The 18661-nt window shown below is 56.5% G+C and overlaps 1 protein-coding gene across 2 annotated transcripts in view; it reads left to right on the top strand.

Annotated features, from left to right (window-relative positions):
• FER1L5 (fer-1 like family member 5) overlaps window positions 1–17941 on the top strand; it is a 53707-nt gene extending 35766 nt beyond the window's left edge. Inside the window, exons 22-53 of one of the 2 annotated variants that reach the window (XM_023618638.2) lie at window positions 508–685; window positions 763–918; window positions 2099–2230; window positions 3472–3635; window positions 3956–4070; window positions 4956–5058; window positions 5649–5812; window positions 5903–6076; window positions 6336–6480; window positions 6606–6683; window positions 7795–7976; window positions 8181–8342; window positions 8651–8752; window positions 9863–10009; window positions 10090–10252; window positions 10403–10428; window positions 11094–11144; window positions 11280–11384; window positions 11736–11855; window positions 12393–12554; window positions 12792–12883; window positions 13313–13483; window positions 13692–13840; window positions 14066–14205; window positions 15371–15459; window positions 15717–15812; window positions 15982–16123; window positions 16323–16422; window positions 16498–16691; window positions 16871–16980; window positions 17266–17413; window positions 17526–17941. In XM_023618638.2, the coding sequence (XP_023474406.1) occupies window positions 508–685; window positions 763–918; window positions 2099–2230; window positions 3472–3635; window positions 3956–4070; window positions 4956–5058; window positions 5649–5812; window positions 5903–6076; window positions 6336–6480; window positions 6606–6683; window positions 7795–7976; window positions 8181–8342; window positions 8651–8752; window positions 9863–10009; window positions 10090–10252; window positions 10403–10428; window positions 11094–11144; window positions 11280–11384; window positions 11736–11855; window positions 12393–12554; window positions 12792–12883; window positions 13313–13483; window positions 13692–13840; window positions 14066–14205; window positions 15371–15459; window positions 15717–15812; window positions 15982–16123; window positions 16323–16422; window positions 16498–16691; window positions 16871–16980; window positions 17266–17413; window positions 17526–17747 (4282 nt within the window). In that variant the 3' untranslated portion in view covers window positions 17748–17941. The remainder of the gene's footprint in view (window positions 1–507; window positions 686–762; window positions 919–2098; window positions 2231–3471; window positions 3636–3955; window positions 4071–4955; window positions 5059–5648; window positions 5813–5902; window positions 6077–6335; window positions 6481–6605; window positions 6684–7794; window positions 7977–8180; window positions 8343–8650; window positions 8753–9862; window positions 10010–10089; window positions 10253–10402; window positions 10429–11093; window positions 11145–11279; window positions 11385–11735; window positions 11856–12392; window positions 12555–12791; window positions 12884–13312; window positions 13484–13691; window positions 13841–14065; window positions 14206–15370; window positions 15460–15716; window positions 15813–15981; window positions 16124–16322; window positions 16423–16497; window positions 16692–16870; window positions 16981–17265; window positions 17414–17525) is intronic. The other variant, XR_011425918.1, reaches the window with a different exon arrangement.
• The last annotated feature ends 720 nt before the right edge of the window (window positions 17942–18661 follow it).

Below are 18661 nucleotides of genomic sequence, written 5' to 3'. Positions count from 1 at the left end.
CTGATGCTTCTACTAAACCTCCCTCCCTCCCCCCCCCCCACCCCCGTCGTTATCCAGACAAGCAGTGCACCGTCCCGGCCCCGGCCCCGCCCCCTTTCCCCTGCTGCTCCTCCTATCCACAGTGCCCTTTTCAGGACTCTCCCTGTTCTGGAAGGTTCGCTACAAGGCCTCCCCCTGCCCCACACCCCACTTGGATCCTTACCCCTACCCTCAAGGGTTTGTTTGGCCCGTGTCTCACAACACACACCCCTCTCCATGAGAAGGTCCTTGAGCACAGGCCCGGCACACTGTGGGGGCTGCTAGGATTGGAGAGGGATGGACGAGATCCCAGGGGCCAGACCTACAGTGAGCAGGCTTCCTGAGGAGGGGTGGGACAGGCTCCCCGGGCCAGGCCCGCAGGGGCCAGGGCAGGATCTCGAGTCTAGGAAGGGCCCATTGGTGTAGGCAGGGCGGGAGCTGGTGAGATGGGACAGAGGCCCAACCCCCGCTGCCCCGTTCTGGCCACAGGCGCCCTCTGCCCTGCATGACCGATCACCACAAAGCCACCGACCTGGACAGGAAGAGGTGGCAGCTCCGCAGCTTCCTCCTGCAGGAACTGGCCCAAAAGGCCAGGGAAGCCAAGCCCAGGGACATGGTGGCCACCGTGGAGGGCTGGCTGTACCGCCTCAATGCCGTGCTCCCCGAGGTGGGCACTGGACACACTGGTGGGGGAGCAGGCCTTGGAGATGCCCACGCAGGCCTGATGCTCTCCTGCCTCGGCAGCCCCAGGTGAGCCTCCCGGACGTGATGATCTGGCTGATGTCCAAGGAGCAGCGAGTGGCCTACGCACAGGTGCCCGCCCACAGCATCCTGTTCTCCCCAACAGGGGCCCTGTACTCTGGCAGATTCTGTGGGAAGACACAGACCCTCCTCCTGCAGGTGGGGAAGTGGGGAGTCCTCAGGGTTGGCGAGGGCCCAGAAACACCCCAAGGGAGAAGCCCTGAACTCGGGGCAGCCCCCATGACCCTCCCCGAGGGCAGGCCCACTTCCTCTCTCCGGGGTCCTTTACCAGGTGAAATGGGGTTTAAACAGTCTCCAGAGGAAGGCAGAGCCTGTGACCACCAGCATGTGGCTGACACTAAGTCCATGTCTCTCATAAATCTTCCTCAAATTGGTCTCCTCTGTCATCCTCACGCCACACTTGGTTTAGTCCCTTGTCATCTCTCCCCTGGACCACGATTGGGTGCCGTCCAAAATACTTGATGCCTATAGGGTTTGGGCACCAGCCTATCACATCAGATAAGGCTGAGTGACCACCAGCCCAGCCCTGCTTCCAGCCCGCCTCTCGGGAGGCAGATGGGGACACTCCCTTCCTCTCGGAGATGTCCCTGGCTCCCCACTGCCTCTGGAGAAGGCTCGACCTCCCTGGCCCGACCCCAGCCACCGCTCCCTGCATGAACCCTCTTGGGCCCCACACTCTGGGCGTCCCTGCCCCCAAACCTGCCTGCCCTTTGCCCTTTCCACCATCACGGAAGGCCCCTCCCGTGTACATCTGAGCCCTTCTCGTCCTGCAAGAACCACTGAGACTCGAATCCCGGCTCTACAAATCACTGGCTTGTGTGACCCCAGGCCAGCTCCTGACTGTACCCAGGCCTCAGTATGCCCCTGTGTAAAATGGGCCTGGTGATAATGATGCCCACCTTGTGGTGGTCTGGGGGGATCACAGTATGCACTGCACATTCAGCACTTAGCACAGTGCCTGGCACAGAGCAAGCACACGACAAATGATCGCTAGTTCACTGTCTACGTCACCATCATCACTCCTCTGCTGTGGAGCCTCCCCAGGCTCCCTAGGCAGCACTGCCCATCTCCCCACAACCACCACCAGCCTCTCAGTCATGCATGGGGTCCCAGGTATAACCACTCTGGAAGGCAGGAACTCTGCATCCTTCGCTTTTCAGCCCCAGCAGTCAGCTCAGGGTGAGGCCCCTGCTCTGGGGCTCAGGGTAAAGGGGCAGCTGTGTATGACCAGTTGCAAGTGTGTGTGCCCCTCCCTCGCCCACACCCCTGCCCCTGGGGGGACCCGCACCCCTGTGAGGTTAACCTGCCTCTGACTCAGTACCCAGAGGGTGAAGGACCCAAGGACACGCTCCCAGCTCACCTCCGGGTCTGCATGTGGCTCGGCAACGTCATGGACAGCAAGCATCTGCAGCTGCTCCGCCAGGGCGAAGTGGTCGTGTATGCGGAGACGGTGAGCGGGGGCGGGCGGGGCAGGAGGGAGGGCGAAGCTGCAGGGGCCTAGCACCGAAGGTGGAGAAAAGCGTTCCTGGCAGTCTGAGAATTGTGAAAGGGCGTCTGATAGAGAGAGGTCGCAGATGCCACAACCTTGCCACAACCTCACCAGGCTGCCAGATCGGTTCCCTTGTTGACAAGCCACAGGCATGTGGTGACAAAAGGGGCAGCTGAGTGGTCCCCCAGGGCTGGTCCCTCTCTCCCTGGTGGAGGTTGATTGGGAATTTCTCCCAGTTGGCTCAGGGCAAAGGAGGTGAGCAAGGCTCCAACTTTCAGGGAGGCCTTGTCCGTCACCAACATGGCAGCCTGGGACCCCTGCAGACCCCAACTGGGTCCATCAGGCCAGTCTGGTGGTCTCAGGGAGGGGGAGGCCTGGGAGAGTCAGAGGATCAGGAAATGGGGCATCTTCCCACAGAACCACAAACCCAGCGGGTGGGTGAGCAGCCAGCTAGGGACCTCTCTAGAATCAGAGGACGGGAGATGACCTTTGCTGCCCGGGGAGGACATGGCTCAGGAGAAGCCCCTGAGAGCAGAAGAGAAATAAGTTTGAGTTTCGGGCTTTGTAATTTACTGAGTTCAAACGTATCTTTATGGTTCCTAAGTTGCGTGTATCATAACGTGCGTGACCAGCCCTCACGCGGGGCATGGAGATGCTGAGAAGGACTGGGGATTCAGGATGAGGTGCAGGGAGCAGGGACTGCATGCTCAGCAGGGGAAGCTGGAAGCAAAGGCTGAGAGGCAGCAAAGATGTGGCAAGTGGTAGAGCAGGACTGGGCTCCTCAGGGTCAGCAGTGACACAGGGCAACAGGTCACATCGCAGACATTGCCAGGCCCTAACATGGGCATCCACCCGACTCCACCCCTCGGTAGCTGAGCAACCTGGGTAGGGGTGACCTCTGAGCCTCAGTCTCCTCACCTGTGAAATGGGCATGTGAGGATCATAGGGGATAGTTCATGTAAAGCCCTTGGCTGATGAATGCAGCCTGCCTGCGCTGACAGACAGCTGGGGGGAAACGGATGCCTCCTGATAAGTGATGACACAAGCTCCTGGCCCAAGGGCAGGGGCCACAGGGCCCTTTCTTGCCTGATGACCACACTTCTAGGAGGTGCCTGCAGCCCAGAGTTGGGGGCCCAGGGAAAGGCCGATGTCCCAGTGTGTGCTGGGGAGGTGGCAAGCACTGATGGCTTCCCCTCCCCCAGTACGAGAACCAGGCGAAGAATAAAGACCAGTGGGGGCAGCAGGGGCTGTCCCGCTGCCCCAACTTCTCGGACGTCATGGGGCGCAAGGCCCTCCCCAAGGAGGATTTCAAGGCGCCCCATGGATGGCACTGGCAGGGGCAGTGGAGAGTGGAGCCCCAGAGAAGGTAAGGCTGGGGGGTAGGGCCTGGAGCCTGTGTGCCCCTGGACACGCAGCACTGGACTTGACACTTCTTCTCACCTGGGAGGGCTGGTTAGCAGCAGCCCAGAGAGGTGGGCACACGGCCTCTCTAGCCTGGTCCCTGGGGGTGGGTGCACAAGACAGAGGGCCCTGCCTACCACCCTGCCCTGCACGCCAGGCCCTGCTGCCCAGCCTGGCACAGAGCTGGTGGGGCTGCCAGGAAAGGGAGCACTCAGCAGAGGAGGACCCCAGGGTCCTGTAAGTTCGGGGAGGTGTGCTGGGAACTTGGGGTCTCGCTGCCCCCAGACTCCTCCTGGACACAGACATCAACAAGAGCCAGGTGCTGGAGGAGGTGTACGAGAACCAGTACCGCAACACCACGGGGGCCTGGGTGCCAGCAGCTGTCCCCAACACGGACATGGTGAGCAGAGGCCAGAGCTGCGCAGGGGATGTGGGGGGCAAGCAGCGCAAGCAGGTGGGTGCCTTGGAGGCGGGGTTGTCCTAGTGGAAAGAGCACTGGACCATCTGAGCCCTGCCCCCACATGCTGCAGGGGACCCCTCATGAGCACTGATAGGGTTTGTACCCCAAGATGGCGCGTAGGGAGACCTCAAATAGGACCATAAGGAACGACAAAGCGGGGCAGTGTTTCCTTCCCAGGCCTCTTTCAAAGGTTGTGTGCACCCTGGAGGACGGAATCTGTTTGGGGCTAGTCTAAGCCAGCACCGTCCAGTAGAACCTTCTGTGATGATGGAACCATTCTATATCCACGCTGTCCACGTGCAGCTATTGAGGACTTGAAATGTGGCCCTTGTGAGAGGAGGACCTGAACTTTGAATTTTGTTTCATTTTAATTAACTTACATCTAAGTAGCCCCAGGAGGCTGGTGGCCGCTGCGCTGGACAGCGCGGGTCTCGCCCCTCTCCCACACACACTGCTCTCCCTCCACAAGGACAGGGTGGCCTGGGCCAGGGCAGGAGCATCTAGCCGAGACTCAGTCACACTTGTGCTTTCACAGTTGATAGTGTGGTTATTCCCTATTTATGGTGAGTGACCCTGATTTCCCATTGATAGTGGTTATATAAAGTTTCCTTTTAAAAATACGTTTGTTTACAGTTCAAAAAGGCAAGTCAGTAAAAACATATTAGGTGAATATGCAGGTGGCATCAGACGTAGCAAGTGCTGTCTGCTCCAGAGGGGCGGGGGGCCACTGTGTCCACAGTAGGCGAGTAATCGCGTGGGCAGAGTGAGTGACAGTGGCCTCGCAGCTCAGCTGCCCTTCAGCCCGGCCCCTCTGTCCACCCACAGGATGGGCACGCCGTGGAGGCCCGGGAGAGTATGAAGTGCCCCCAAGGCTGGTACATTAAGAAGAACTGGACTGTGGAGCTGAACCACGCAGTGGACAATGAGGGTCAGTCCTCTGGTCACGGGCGGAGGCCAGGAGGGCCTGGGGCTGCCAAGGTCCGAGACTTCCCACAGCCTGAATGCAGCTGAGCTCTCGGGTGGGATGGGCCTGAATTCCTGGGGATTCCCCAGCCTCCAGAGAGTGGGGCCTCCACCCTTTCTGCAGATGTGGGCCTCCGTTTTGAGACAGGCAGGTTGTAAGTGCCTCCCGAGCACTTGAACCTGGTCATGGAGCCTGGGTTCACTTAAGGTAGCTCCAGGGAGGAACAATGGGGTGGAAGTCTGAAGACCTGGGTTCAAGATGCAGACTCTGCTACTTATGGGCTGTGTGACATTGTGCAGGTCACAGGACATCTTTGAGCCTCACCTTCTTCATTTATACGATGGGCAGTTGGGCCCAGGTGACCCAGTGCGACCACACCTTCCTTTGTGGAAGGAAGGTTCCTCTCTGGCACCTTCCAGGGCCAGAGAGACCTGGACATGAGGGAAAGCACTGCCTCTTTAGCGTTCTCTTCTGGGGCCCATCTCTCAGGCCTGTCCAAGCCTCACAGCCTGTGGGCACCTGGGCAACCCCTGGCCGTGGTCCTGCCCCTGCAGGTTGGGAGTACGGAGTGGGGATCCAGCCATCGGGCCTGCCCCGGGTCTGGAACTCGGTGGAGAAGACCTACTATTCGCACCGCCGGCGGCGCTGGGCACGCGTGCGCTACCGGAACCACGGGGAGCTGAGCCACGAGCAGGAGACCCTATCCTTCCTGCAGCTGGTGAGGGGGCCGCCTGCCGGGACCTGGTGGGGCCACAGACAGGGTCCACCATGTGTGTGGCAGACGGGTGACTCTGCTCTCCCCCTGCAGCACCACCCTAGCCTGGATGAGAAGGAGCAGGGCTGGGAATATGGCACCTTTGGCTCCAAGTTCCACCTGAACCCTCAGCCCCAGAGCCAGTTCCGCCGCCGCTGCTGGCACCGCAGGCTGGCCCCCGACAAGGACAAGGGCATTGCACCCATATTCTGTCTGGAGGGATCCTTGGTAAAGCCTCAGTGGGCTAGGTGACTCCTCCCTGTAAGCCTACCTCCCAGAGCCAGGGCCCACCCTGGGGGTGGCAGCCAGCCAGAGATGCCCCAGGTTGGGGCATGGACTTCCAGGGAGTGGGGGAGTCTGGGTCCCAGATCCACATCCTCAGGCTTTGGAGGGTGGAGCCCATAAGGGGAGAAGGGTGACCTGGGCCTGGGCTAGAGGAGACTGGAAAAGCCCCCAACAGCCTCAGGGGAGACTGTCTGGGGCACAGGCTATGGATCTGAAAGAGCAGACTGAGAAAGAAGTGGACAGGGCGCCATCACGGAGTCTGAGCAAAAGGCTCGGGGACGCCTGGAGGCCTGCCCCAGAGGACATCCAGCTACCCAACCTCCCCTTCATCTACTGCATCTTTGACAGTGAGCACTTAATTGAGAGTCTGCTTGGGTGGCCCCAGAGGCCCTGTCTCTGAGGGCAAGGAGGTGGGAGGGCGAGGGAGGGAATCCTGGGGGCAGGTGACAGACGTGACTTCTCTCTTACCCAGAGCCCCACTACTACCAGCTTTTCTGCTACATCTACCAGGCCCGGAACCTGATGTCCAACCAGATCCATTCCTTCCAGGGTAGGTGGCAGGGACCCCTTCTCTCCCAGCTGCCCAGGGGCCCCATGATGTGGCCACCTGGCAATATGAAGAATGTGGCAGGGGCCGGCCCAGTGGCATAGCAGTTACGTTCGCACGCTCCGCTTCGGCAGCCCAGGGTTCACCAGTTCAGATCCTGGGTGCAGACCTATGCACCACTTATCAAGCCATGCTGTGGCAGGCATCCCACATATAAAATAGAGGAAGATGGGCACAGATGTTAGCTCAGGGCCAATCTTCCAAAAAAAAAAATGTGGCAAGCAAGTGGGTGACAAGCTTGCAGACCACTCCCCAGCAGCTCATGGCCCTGGTTTGGGGAAAAGACACAAAAACAAGGAATATAAGGTAGGGCTGCTCTTGAGATGTGTCCCCAGTGCTGTGGAATCAAGATGGGGGTGTTGGGGAGGCTTCTCCCCTAGGGGACCACTTAGCTGGGCCTTGAAGAGGGAAGAGGAGTTTTCTGGCAGAGTACTGAGGAGACATGAAGACAAGAGAGAGGGTGACACATTGGGAACCACTTGTTCCTTGTGTTGGACAGAAGGTGAGGGGTGGGGAGGAGGGGTAGCAATTTCTGGCCCTGTGCAGAGGAGGACCTGCCAAAGGCTTCAGGTGAGTCACATGCACGCTCCTGCCCTGTCAGTCACATTTTTTGTAAGGAACCAGGTTGCTGGAAGCCAGGGCAGCGGGTGTCTACTGAAAGCTGTGTCCATTGGGCATCAGCACCCATACTGAGACAGACACATGATGTTCCCTGATGCCAAGGCCACTCTCTGATGCTGTGGAAAGACAACCACATGTAGCCTGGTCCGCAGAACTCCTTCAGAGAAGCCACCAGGCCCTCTATCTCTGTAACACCCGGGCCTCGACCATGGTAGTGTAAAATAGACATGGATAGAACCAAATGATCCTTGGCCACTGGTTAAATGCCCATTTGCTCTGCGGCTTACACTGAGGTAGCCTTCTGGGCAGCTGGCAGTGGCTGTGGCTGCCCACCATGGGCCTCCCTGGCCCAGTGGCGGCAGCAGCCAGAGATGAAGAGAGCCTCACTTGACAGTTCAAAGGCATGACTCTCTCCTCTCCTTCCACCCTCCAGGGCCCTTCATTCGGCTCATCTTCTTGAACCACAGCCAGTGCACACAAACCCTTAGGAGCTCTGCAGCTCCCACATGGGCACAGACACTCATCTTCCAGCACCTCTTTCTGTATGAAAACCCCCAGGACACCAAAGAGAGCCCACCACTCGTTATGTTGGAACTGTGGCAGCGGAGCTCCCAGGTAAGGCAAGCTGGGCTGGGCAGCATTGCAGGGCTTTCACTCTAGAGGAGAATATACAGAAAGTGCTCTAGTGGGGCCTGATTCGCAGAGTGCATCATGTAGACAGACGTCAGCCCTTATCCTGAAGCTGTCAGAATCCCAGGGGAGGAGCCAGAACCCTGCCAGCTTGGCCTCCCTGTTTTGTGAACTTCCCCCCCACTTCAGGGCAAGGAGAGCTTGTGGGGACGGACCATGTGGTCCCCGGTGGTCTGGCTGGATGTACAAAACCGGATCCTGCCCCCCATGAGGTGGCATCCCCTTGTGAAAGAGTTGGGGAATGAAGAGGGTGAGATCTTGGCATCCTGTGAGCTGATCCTCGAGACTGAGGTATCGGGAGAGAAGGGCTGGCTGGGAGTGTGGTGTTCAGTGCTCCCACCCTATCCCACGTTCCTATAGCCAGCGGTCCCCAACTCCACCTCCTCAGGAAAAGCTGGGGCCTGGGAACAAGAACACTGGGCTTGGTGATGTGGGCCTGCCCAACCTCACCCCTAAATCCCCCATCAGCTTCTGCCCCTGGGGCTCTGGGGCCTCCTCAGTTGAGCCCTCTTAGGGACCTGCTTGAGTTGGGGGTAGGGGACAGTAGGACTGGCCCAATGGGGCCTCATGCTCTCTGCTCTCCCACTTCATCCCTTCAGAGTCTCAGAGAGAGGATGCCAATCTTAAGCGTTCCCTGGAAGAATGGGGTCTACACACTCCCCAAGAGCATTGAACCCACGCTAAAGAAAATGGCTATTGAGGTGAAGATGGTGTGGGGCAGGGAGGGCCGGCAGGGTGCAGGCAGCAGCCAGGGCAAGCGAGCACCATGGAGCTCTCTCTGCTGATCCTCCTTGGGCCTTCCTGACCGCCTGACCCAAAGCTTGGACCCTAAGGAGATACTCTCTGAGAGCTGGAGGGAGACGGGAGAGAAAGGAAGAGCAGAAGCTCTGAGAGAACGTTGTAAATTACTTTAACGTGCATCTCTGCAGTAGGTAGGCGACAAGGGCTTCAGCTCTCCTGGCAGCCGAGCTTCAGGCTGCCCCTCTGCAGCGGGGACTACTTTTCAGAGAAAGAAATGGAGGCTCTGAGAGACGATGTATTCCATGCACAGTGACTCAGGGGCTAAGTGGCAGAGCCAGGATTTGGGCTCAGCCCTGCCTGACTCCAAATGCCGGGCTGTTTTTCATCTATCTTTTGACCGTAGCATGGAGGTCCCCATGTTGGAATCTTTGTGCCCTGCCACAAACCTGCCAAAGAGCAAAAGATGGGCAAGTGGTCCTGGCACTGGAGGCTTTCCCAAGATCAGGGACGCCTGCTCTGGGCCCCTGAGGAGGCCCTCATGAGTAAGGACGTGGACACTTCCTGGGGTGCCCAGTGTCTGTCAGTTAGAGCAAGGTCATAGGGTACTGGGTCACTGAATGGCCATGGAGATCTATGGGATACAAGTCAGCAATGAGCTAGATGGCCTAAGGGATGCCTGAGAAATCTGAGGCATTCCCTACTCTGTGTGCCTCCAAGGCAGCCAGCCTCAGTAACTCACTCCTGAGAACCGATTAGAGGCCAAATAAGACAGCCAGTGAGGAAGGGCCATACCTAAGGGGCACTGGAGGTCAGTGAAGGCTACAGTTACAGGGACCGGAGGGCACCTCCCTCATGGAGGAGCGAGGACAGCAGCCAGGCCCTGAGGACAAGCACTGATCCCACAGGACAGGTGACCTGCGGGAGTCTTCAGACTCTGACTTCACCCAGCCACATGCCCTGGCCCTGTGTGCTCCCGGATGCACCATCCCTCCCAGGACAGCCCCCTCTCTCTGGCCAGGACCCCGTGACGCAGGAACTGCCTGCCCCTCGCCCCTTCTCTGTTCTGGCAGATCCTGGTCTGGGGCCTTCGGAACATGAAGCAGGTGCGTGCGCCCCAGCTCCTGGTGGAATGCTGGGAAGAGTCCCTGCAGACAGAACCCATCAGGGGCTTCCAGACCAACCCCAACTTCACTGAGTCCGTCCTCTTCCTCACGCTGGTAAGAAGGCCTCGGGCAAGGGCTGGGCGGCCCTCTCCTCCCGGGAAGCCTCACCCTCCGGCCTCTCCTTGGGGCTGCAGTTCATGCCTACAGAGGAGGCCTACGCACTGCCCCTCATGTTGAAGGTGGTGGACAACTGGGACTTCGGCCAGCAGACCGTGGTGGGTCAGGCCAGCATCGACTCCCTACAGCCCTACTTCTGTGACCCCTGGGCTGAGGACTACATGCCTCCACGACGTCCAAGTACGGCCCCTCCTCCTTGCCCTTCCCCAGGCCTCACCAACAGGCTGGCACGGGGAGTACCCGGGGCCCTCGCTGCCTGTGGGGTTGGCAACCCTCCTCCTCACCCTCCTCCCTTCTCTTGAGACTCATGATTGCACTTTCTCCACACAGTTCTGACTGTGAAGAAGTACCAGGAGGTGAGTAAAGGGCACGAGGTCCCACCTTCCTCGACACGATTCACAGGGAACAACGCTTGTCCCTGAGGAGGGGTGTAGATTAAACATAGCTCTGATATGTGTCCCGGTGTGAGCCCTAACTGAACACGGGAACTCTAAAGCAGTGATTCTCAACTGGACTGCACACTAGAACTGCCCAAGAGTTTAAAAAATCCAGATAGCCAGACCTCTAACCAATTCCTTCAGAACTGCTGGGGGTAGGACCCAGGCATCAGCATTTTTTAAGGCCCCCCCCCCCACCCTCCCTAGTTGATTCTGATCTTTGCAAGGTTCAAACTACTGCTCTAGAACAGCACTTGTCACACTTGAATGGAGAGGAATCCTCGGGACACGTTGAGCAAAAGCCAATCCTGATTCAGTAGGCCTGGAGAGTGGGGCTTGAGCTTCTGCACTTCTGAGCCTTCCAGAGTTCAGTCTGAAGCTGTGGGCAATGAGAACTAAGAGCTGTGCTTACCCTCCTTCCTGCCCCAAATCCTACATCTCAAGATTCCTGAACTAAAAGGCCTGTGTGAAGGGCAGGGGCCAGGGAAGCAGGCCCGCCTCGACCCCCACTCTTCTCCGAGTCGGAGACATGAGTGGGCTGCAGGCCGCCAGGCCTCACCCTGCTCACTGCTCTCATTTTTCAGCTCCTAGGTTACCTCTATGGAAAGTTCTGGTTCAAGTCCAGCAAAGCTGAGGTGATATAGGCTCAGCCCCAGGGAACAAGGAACAACTCCAGGCAGCTCAGGGAGGTGGGAGCAGCATGACCCTGGGCAGAGAAAGGCCAGTGTGTCTTTCCCCCCGAGGGCCAGAATGACCCTCTTCCCTGCCAGGATGAATACGAGCATGAAGTGGATTGGTGGAGCAAGCTGTTCTGGGCCACAGGCGATCTTCAGCAGCCCCTCAAGTACAAGTACAAAGACTACCATACCCTGAAGGTTTGGAGGCCCCTAGGAGGAGAGATTGCTGAGAGAGATGGAATAAAATCTGCTGGGAGAGGCCAGCAGACCCAGCCCTGATTCCTCTGGGAACCACCAAGTGGAGGAGTTTCCTTATTGTCTCTGCAAGACTCCAGGCCACACCTCCACCAGCAGCGCGCTTGTGGGAACCAGGGCCGCCCCGTCTGCAGCAGACAGTGCTCACCCTGGGCCTGCTGACTGGGCAGATGTGTTGGGGCAAGACCTGGGAGCTGGTGGTCTCTCAATCCCCTGATCCCAGGAATGTTCCCCCTCTGGTCAAGCCCAGGCCTACTCTCCCCATAACCCTGGGCCCCACGCGCCCTCCTGCAGGTGTATGACTGCGAGCTGGAGGCTGTGCCAGAATTCCAAGGCCTGCAGGACTTCTGCCAGACCTTCAAACTCTACCAGGAACAGCCCAAGTTGGACAGCCCTGTGGTGGGGGAGTTCAAGGTGCGTATCTATCCCAGCTTAGCTGCCCCTGTCTCCTTGTGCCCCTCCGTCCCCAGAAGACTCTACTAAAAGCCCTGGTTCCATATGCTCATTGCGAGGATGGGGTAGGGATGGCTTGAGAACCAGTTTTGGGAGTGGAGGAGCAGAGATCGACCTACACAGGGATTCAGGGTGACCTCCTCTTACACAGGAGAGGGCGAGGCCCACTCACCCCCAGCTCTGGCCTATGCTGGCCTCCCCAGGCCTGAGAGCCTTCAAGAACAAGCACAAGCCTGAGGACAGATGGGGTGGAATGAGAGTTCACATCAGCAGAAACTGGGCACTTGTCTAATGCCCAACACCCCTCCTAAACATGGGAGCTCCTGTTGAGCATCTCTGCTGCACCTCCTCCACCCATCCTTCTGCGTTCCGCCCCTGCAGCATCGACACAACTCACTCTCCCTGAACTGGGGCCAGGGGTACCTCCCGGAGGCTCTCAGAGCCAGGCCAGCACTGCCAGACTAGGCTGTCAACACCTTCTTTCCCCAACACACACAGGGCCTTTTCCGTGTCTACCCCTTTCCTGAGAATCCAGAAGCGCCCAAGCCCCCCCGCCAGTTCATGGTTTGGCCTCAGAAGGAGGACTTCCCTCAGCAGTGCTTGGTGCGAGTGTACGTGGTGCGAGCCATCAACCTGCAGCCCCAAGACCTTAATGGCCTGGTAATGAGCAGCCCCAAACCCGCAGTGCTCACCTTCCCGGGCCCCACCCAGCCCAGGGACCTCCCACACCTTGTCCTATACCCCAGTGTCCTGGAGCTCCCTCAGTCTGCTGACGCCCAGACTGCCAACTCCCCACAGGCTCCATCTGGTGCAAGGGGCTCCCCACTCCCCACTCCCTGACAAACCTGAATTGACTCTCCATTTCCTGTCCTTCCCTCACTTACGTCTGACCCCCAGTGTGACCCTTATGTGATCCTAAAACTGGGAAAGACAACGTGTGGCAACCGAGACAAGTACCAGCCCAACACCTTGGATCCCATCTTTGGCACGTGAGCTGCCCCAACTCACCCAGGCCCACTTCTCCACTCCCATCTGCACGGTGCTGGCAGTAAGCTCCAGAAAGCAAAGAACCCGTGCATTCCTTTCCAGCCTCCAGTCCCTGGCATAGGGGCTTACACACTCTAGGTGGACAACAGACAGAAGATGAATGAATGGGCACTCCAGTTCTACCCTCCCTCTCACATGCTTTGCCTGGGAAGGGAGCTCAGAGTCCCACACCCACATCCCATCAACAGTTATTTCCAGCCATAACTAGGGGATGGCTATTGGCAAACAACAGCCATCCCAGGCTCTGCTCTCCATATTCACCATGACCAAACAAGGGGATGGAGCACGGGCCCAGGGGGCCAAGATGCTGGAGAGGGAGGCACGTAGATAACACAGTCCACGGTTTCTGCAGTCTGCACCCTCACCCCTAGGATGTTTGAACTAAGCTGCACCATCCCCCTGGAGAAGGACCTGGAGATCCAGCTATATGACTTTGACCTACTTTCACCTGATGATAAGATTGGAGCCACAATCATCGACCTTGAAAACCGACTCCTGTCTGGCTTTGGGGCTTGTTGTGGGCTCTCCAAATCATATTGCCCGTGAGAGGCCTGAACCAGGGCGAAGGAGTAGGGGAGCGGGGAGGACTGAGCCCACAGCTCCCTCGAGGAGGCTTGCCTCCTGGGTCAGGGAACCAGGGCCTGAACCCGTCTCCACCCATGCTCCCACCACTGGTCATCCTGCAGCTCCAAGCAGAGTGTTCTCCCGGACCCAAACCTTCCTCCCTTTCCCTCTCACATGTCCCCACAGGTCAGGGCCCTTCAGGTGGCGGGATCAGATGCCCCCAAGCTTCCTCTTGGAACGCCATGCCAAGCGGAAAGGACTGCCTCCACCGCTGTTCAACACTGAGGATGACTCGGTTTTTTACAATGGGAAAAAATTCAAACTGCAAAGCTTTGGTGAGAAGCAAAGCACACTGCCAGAAAGCATGGAGCCAGGCCTCTGAAACCAGGGAGGCTCCAGCATGGCAGAGCTGCCAGAGGACAACCCCCTTCCCTTTTTCTCCTGTAGAGGGTGACCATATCCACTGTCCCAGCTGGGGGCGGGGAAGGTGGAGGGCCTACATGGGAGAGGGGAAGGCTGATGACCTTGTGATCCCCTCCTTCCATCCCCCTCCAATCCAGAGCCCAAGCCCCCTACTGCTCATTATTTGGGACCTAAGAAAGAACGCCTTGCACTGTACCTCCTGCACACCCAGGGGCTAGTACCTGAGCACGTGGAGACCCGCACACTGTACACTGACAGCCAGCCAGGCATCGACCAGGTATGAGGCTGGAGGGGCTGGATCAGGAGATAGGGGCGTCCATCCATGCAGGACAATGGCACATGATGAGAGGAGAAGGGGAGGCCAAGGATTCACAGATGTATATGCACAGAAGACCAGCATGTTCTGCACATGTTAATCAGCAAGAAGTTCCAGTGAGGGCATGCAGAATGAAGAAATTCAGAGCTGGAAAAGTCAGCTACCAGAAATGGAAGCCATGCGTCAGCTGTAGCAAGTGCTAAGGCGCCCTCCAGCCAATGCCAACACTGCCTTAGCCTCTCTTCAGGGCAGGTGGGGAGGCCACACCTGGGGTCAGACCTGCAGACATTACAATCCTGGCATGGCTGTTAATTGCAGGCTGTTTTCTCCATGGCAAGGAACCCAAACAAGAGGAATGAAAATCCCCACAGGCACCCTAATTATCATCTACCTTCCAGCCACCAGAATGGCTCATCTCATTCTCCAAATTTCTCAAACTGATACCACATTCTAGATACAAAGTTCTCTGCTGAGCTTTTAAAAAACCATTCTCATTAAAGCTGTTTTCTCAAATGGGGTCAACTTCAAAAGAATAAGATTAGGTCAGAAAGTTTGAAAGAATATATTTATCTTCCAATGTTGGTAGTTCTACCCTTTTACTTTTTCCTCCCTTTTTCTCACCATTTTCATCCCTTCTTTCTTAGATCTCTGTGCTTTGTGGATAGCTTCATATCCTTAGGCTGTGGTTACATAACATAAAAGTGACCTGGAAATGTGGACTGATCATCCAGTTTACTCTGACTCACGGGCCACTAAGCTGATTAATAAATGAAACTCCAGTCCCATTCTGGAGCCCCATCCAGAAAGGCTGTCTGGCATGACCTGCTAAATGGCATTAACCCTCCAGACCCTAGTCACGAGTGATATCCCAGCACCATGGCCATCCTACACTACCAAGCTTACTGCAATGTTCTCCCAGCCAAAAAAAGAAAAACGAGGAAGCTGGTGGGTGGTTGCTGATGTCCTGTCTGAAGTCCATTCCACCTCACAGATACCTCTATACTTCACCCCCAGCATTGGGAACACAGCCTCAATAGACCTCAGAACCTGGGACAGGGCTCCCCAGGCCAGCATGCTGAGAACAGAGGCTAGCAGAGCCCAGCTAGCTAGTCCATCTCTACTCTAGGGAAAGGTGCAAATGTGGGTGGACATCTTCCCCACGGAGCTTGGGCCTCCTGGCCCCCCAGTCGACATCAAGCCCAGGACACCTAAACGGTGAGTGACAATCCATTTCCCACTCACTGCAGTTCGTGGCGCAGCCTTCCCAAGGTGCAGAGCACCATGCGCTCACATGCTGAGTGGCAGTGATAACTTGCCTCTCTGGGAGTGTCAGGAGCTTCCCTCCCTAGAATTCCCTCAAATGCAGGATGACTTGCGTGGGCACGGAGGGCAGCCTCCCAGGCTCTCTCCCCTCACCAAGGCTGTGGCTGGGGAGCTATCCTCAGCAGAGCCTCAGAGCACAGTGGCTGCAGGTATGAGCTGCGCTGCATCATCTGGAAAACTGCCCAGGTGGACCTGAAGGACAGCACTTTCAGTCCCGAAAACCTGAGCGACATCTATGTCAAAGGGTGAGGAAGAAGAACAGGGCTCCAGTCGAGTTCCCTCAGAGTTCCCCAGTTCTGTCATTCCTGTGGGTCCTCCTAATCCTGGGGTGACATCTCTCCACTTCCACCTATGCCAGCTCGGGGATGGGGACAATACAAACATGAACCTCAGGTGAAAGGACTTTGGCCCCAGGTGGTTATTCGGGCTAGAGAAGGACATGCAGAAGACAGATATCCACTACTACTCCGTGACTGGGGAGGGCAACTTCAACTGGCGGTTCATCTTCACCTTGGACTACCTGATGGCAGAGCACGTGTGCGTCCTGAGCCAGAAGGTAACAGGCCTGGGAGCGAGGCATGCTCCTCCTCTCCCTTTGGAAACCTGTAAGTTGCACTAGAACACTTAGAATGTGGCCTCTGGCAGAAATCCTCTTTCTTGACAGTCCATCACTGCTGGGTAGTGGGCTACTGAGGTGGCCAAGGAAAATCTCAAAGGAGGCAGGCCAGTAATATGCTCTTCTGCCATTCCTCCAGGACTACATATGGAGCCTGGACCCCACAGTGATGAAGTTCCCAGCACGGCTCATCATCCAGGTCTGGGACAATGACATCTTCACCAGTGATGACTTTCTGGGTAAGTTCCTGGCATGAGGCCTGGGACCAGAAGGCAGGGAGTTCCTTGGTGCTAATGGCATTTCTCTGGGCTCAGGGGTCCTGGAGCTGGATTTGTCTGACATGCCCTTCCCAGCTCGGCACGCCAATCTATGCTCCATCAGGATGATGGATGCTGACCCCAAGTGGCCATACCTCCTCCAACACAAGCGCTTCTCCCTTTTTAAGAAGAAGACTGTAACCGGCTGGTGGCCTTGCCAAGTCCTCGATGGTGGCAAATGGCGCTTGTCGGTAGGAGCTGGGGAAGGTGTCTATTGCATAGGACTGCTATGCCACATAACTTGGCTCTAACAGACTTCTGGGAGTTTTAGCTAAATCTCTTTTCCTTTCTGGATCCTGGGAAGAGGCCTTAAAACTATTCTTGCTCCTGCTATCTGAATGCAGCCTCCCACCACCTACGGTGTTTCTAGGGTAAAGTGAAGATGACTCTGGAGATTCTGTCCGAGAAGGAAGCCTTAATCAGGCCAGCAGGACGAGGCCAGTCAGAACCCAACCAATACCCTACACTTCATCCTCCCCTGTAAGGGTCCTGTGGGGCAAAGGCACCAAATCTTTCTCCCCTGTTCACCAAGCCGAGCTGCTGGGCCCAGTAGTTTGCATGGGGTGGTGACCAGTGGGCCTCTAAGTGGGGAGAGAGAATGACTTCCCACCACCCCAGCTCAATGCTCAGTTACAGTCAGCAGAGAACTTGGGGCGGGGGTAAAAAGAAGTTGCTTTTCAAAAAGAAAGCTCTTTGCTCTGGATTACTTGACCTGAAAATTCCCTCTGCCCTCCATTCTCTGACATTTCCTCTGCTCATGGACAGACGCAACGAAAAGTGGTTCTTATGGTTTCGGTCACCTCTTCAAAATATCTTCCATATTTTCTGGAAACGCTACCGCTTCAAAATGATAATCTTCTTAATGATAGTGATTATAGGGCTTCTGCTGTTCAACTTTATCTATTCAGCTCCGGTGAGTGACACCACTGGGGACAGGGAAAAAGGCACTGGTTGCTCTTGGGATGACTCTGAAGAGAGAGTCTTCAGGTTGCTACCTCAGGCTAACTGTTGCCTGTTATCTCTAGAACTATTTGGCCATGAGCTGGATCAAACCTGAACTTCGGCTGAATGCTCCCATTAAAATATACGCCAATATCATCAGTTCATCAAACACCAGCAATGCCAACTCTTCCATCCTCACCACCCAGCATCCGAACCTAAAGCCTATGAATGAGTTGAAACTCCTTCAGGGACCCATGAATCACCTGCAAGATATTTTTCCAGAACTTCCAGTCCCACAGGACTGATTCACTCACGTTTGCCTGGATTTCTCCTGACCACCACCAGCCCTACCCTTGGGCTTCCTACCAGTTTCTTGTTTCTCTCCTCTAGGACATGTGCAAGGGGCTAGGGATAGCCTGGCTATCGTGTTCAGAAACCACTTCCAACAAGAAGGGCAGAGTTGTAATTTTCCACAGAAATAAACAAGTTTTGTAACAGAGAGCCATCTTGTAATGTGGGGGGTTAAAGACAATATGAAAGGCTGAAAACGCCAGCCTTTCAAACAAGACTCACAAGGACAGAGAACAATGTCATCTTTATACACCCTCTAGTTTTCAGGGTCTCTTCTACTCTAAAAGACTCCGAAGTCAGAGGAAAACAGAGGGAAAGGGTGACTATGAGGAAAGAAATGGGTTACGTGGGGTAAGCAGCTTGCCGAGGCCACTTCTCTCCCTGCTAGTGTGCACACACAAAAGAGCCATGCCATGGATCAGGCATCTCCCTCCTCTAGGGCACACCTGCGATTACAGTATCCAGAACAATATTCGGCCCCATTCAGATGGGAAACATTTGTTTCTACAACAGAAAACAAGAGCTAGGGCAGGACACATCATGCAAGGTCAGCCAGTTTCCTTGCACCACACATTTCTCTAAGGTGAGCCCCAAGCGGAGTGGAAACTGGAACCGCACTTCTGTCTTCCCCACCTCTTTAAAAAGCCTCAAGGAGCTCCTGAGCTGGAATCATACAAAACCCACAAGTTCTCTCTCTCTCATACACTCCCTCCCCCATGATGAGATCCCCTCCTCCTGCAGCACCTGGGCCATCTCAAGAGCCCACCTAGGGCCTCCCATCACAGGGCTCCATCCAATCTGCCCCTAAACTCAAAAAAGACAAAACAGCCATTTGCTTTTTCAGTTCTCCCAGGTCCTAAGGCCAAGC

This window comes from Equus caballus, chromosome 15 (assembly GCF_041296265.1).
Source record: "Equus caballus isolate H_3958 breed thoroughbred chromosome 15, TB-T2T, whole genome shotgun sequence".
Taxonomy (NCBI): Eukaryota; Metazoa; Chordata; class Mammalia; order Perissodactyla; family Equidae; genus Equus; species Equus caballus.
Note: the sequence above shows the minus strand (reverse complement) of the source record. Positions and strands in the feature narration are given on the sequence as shown.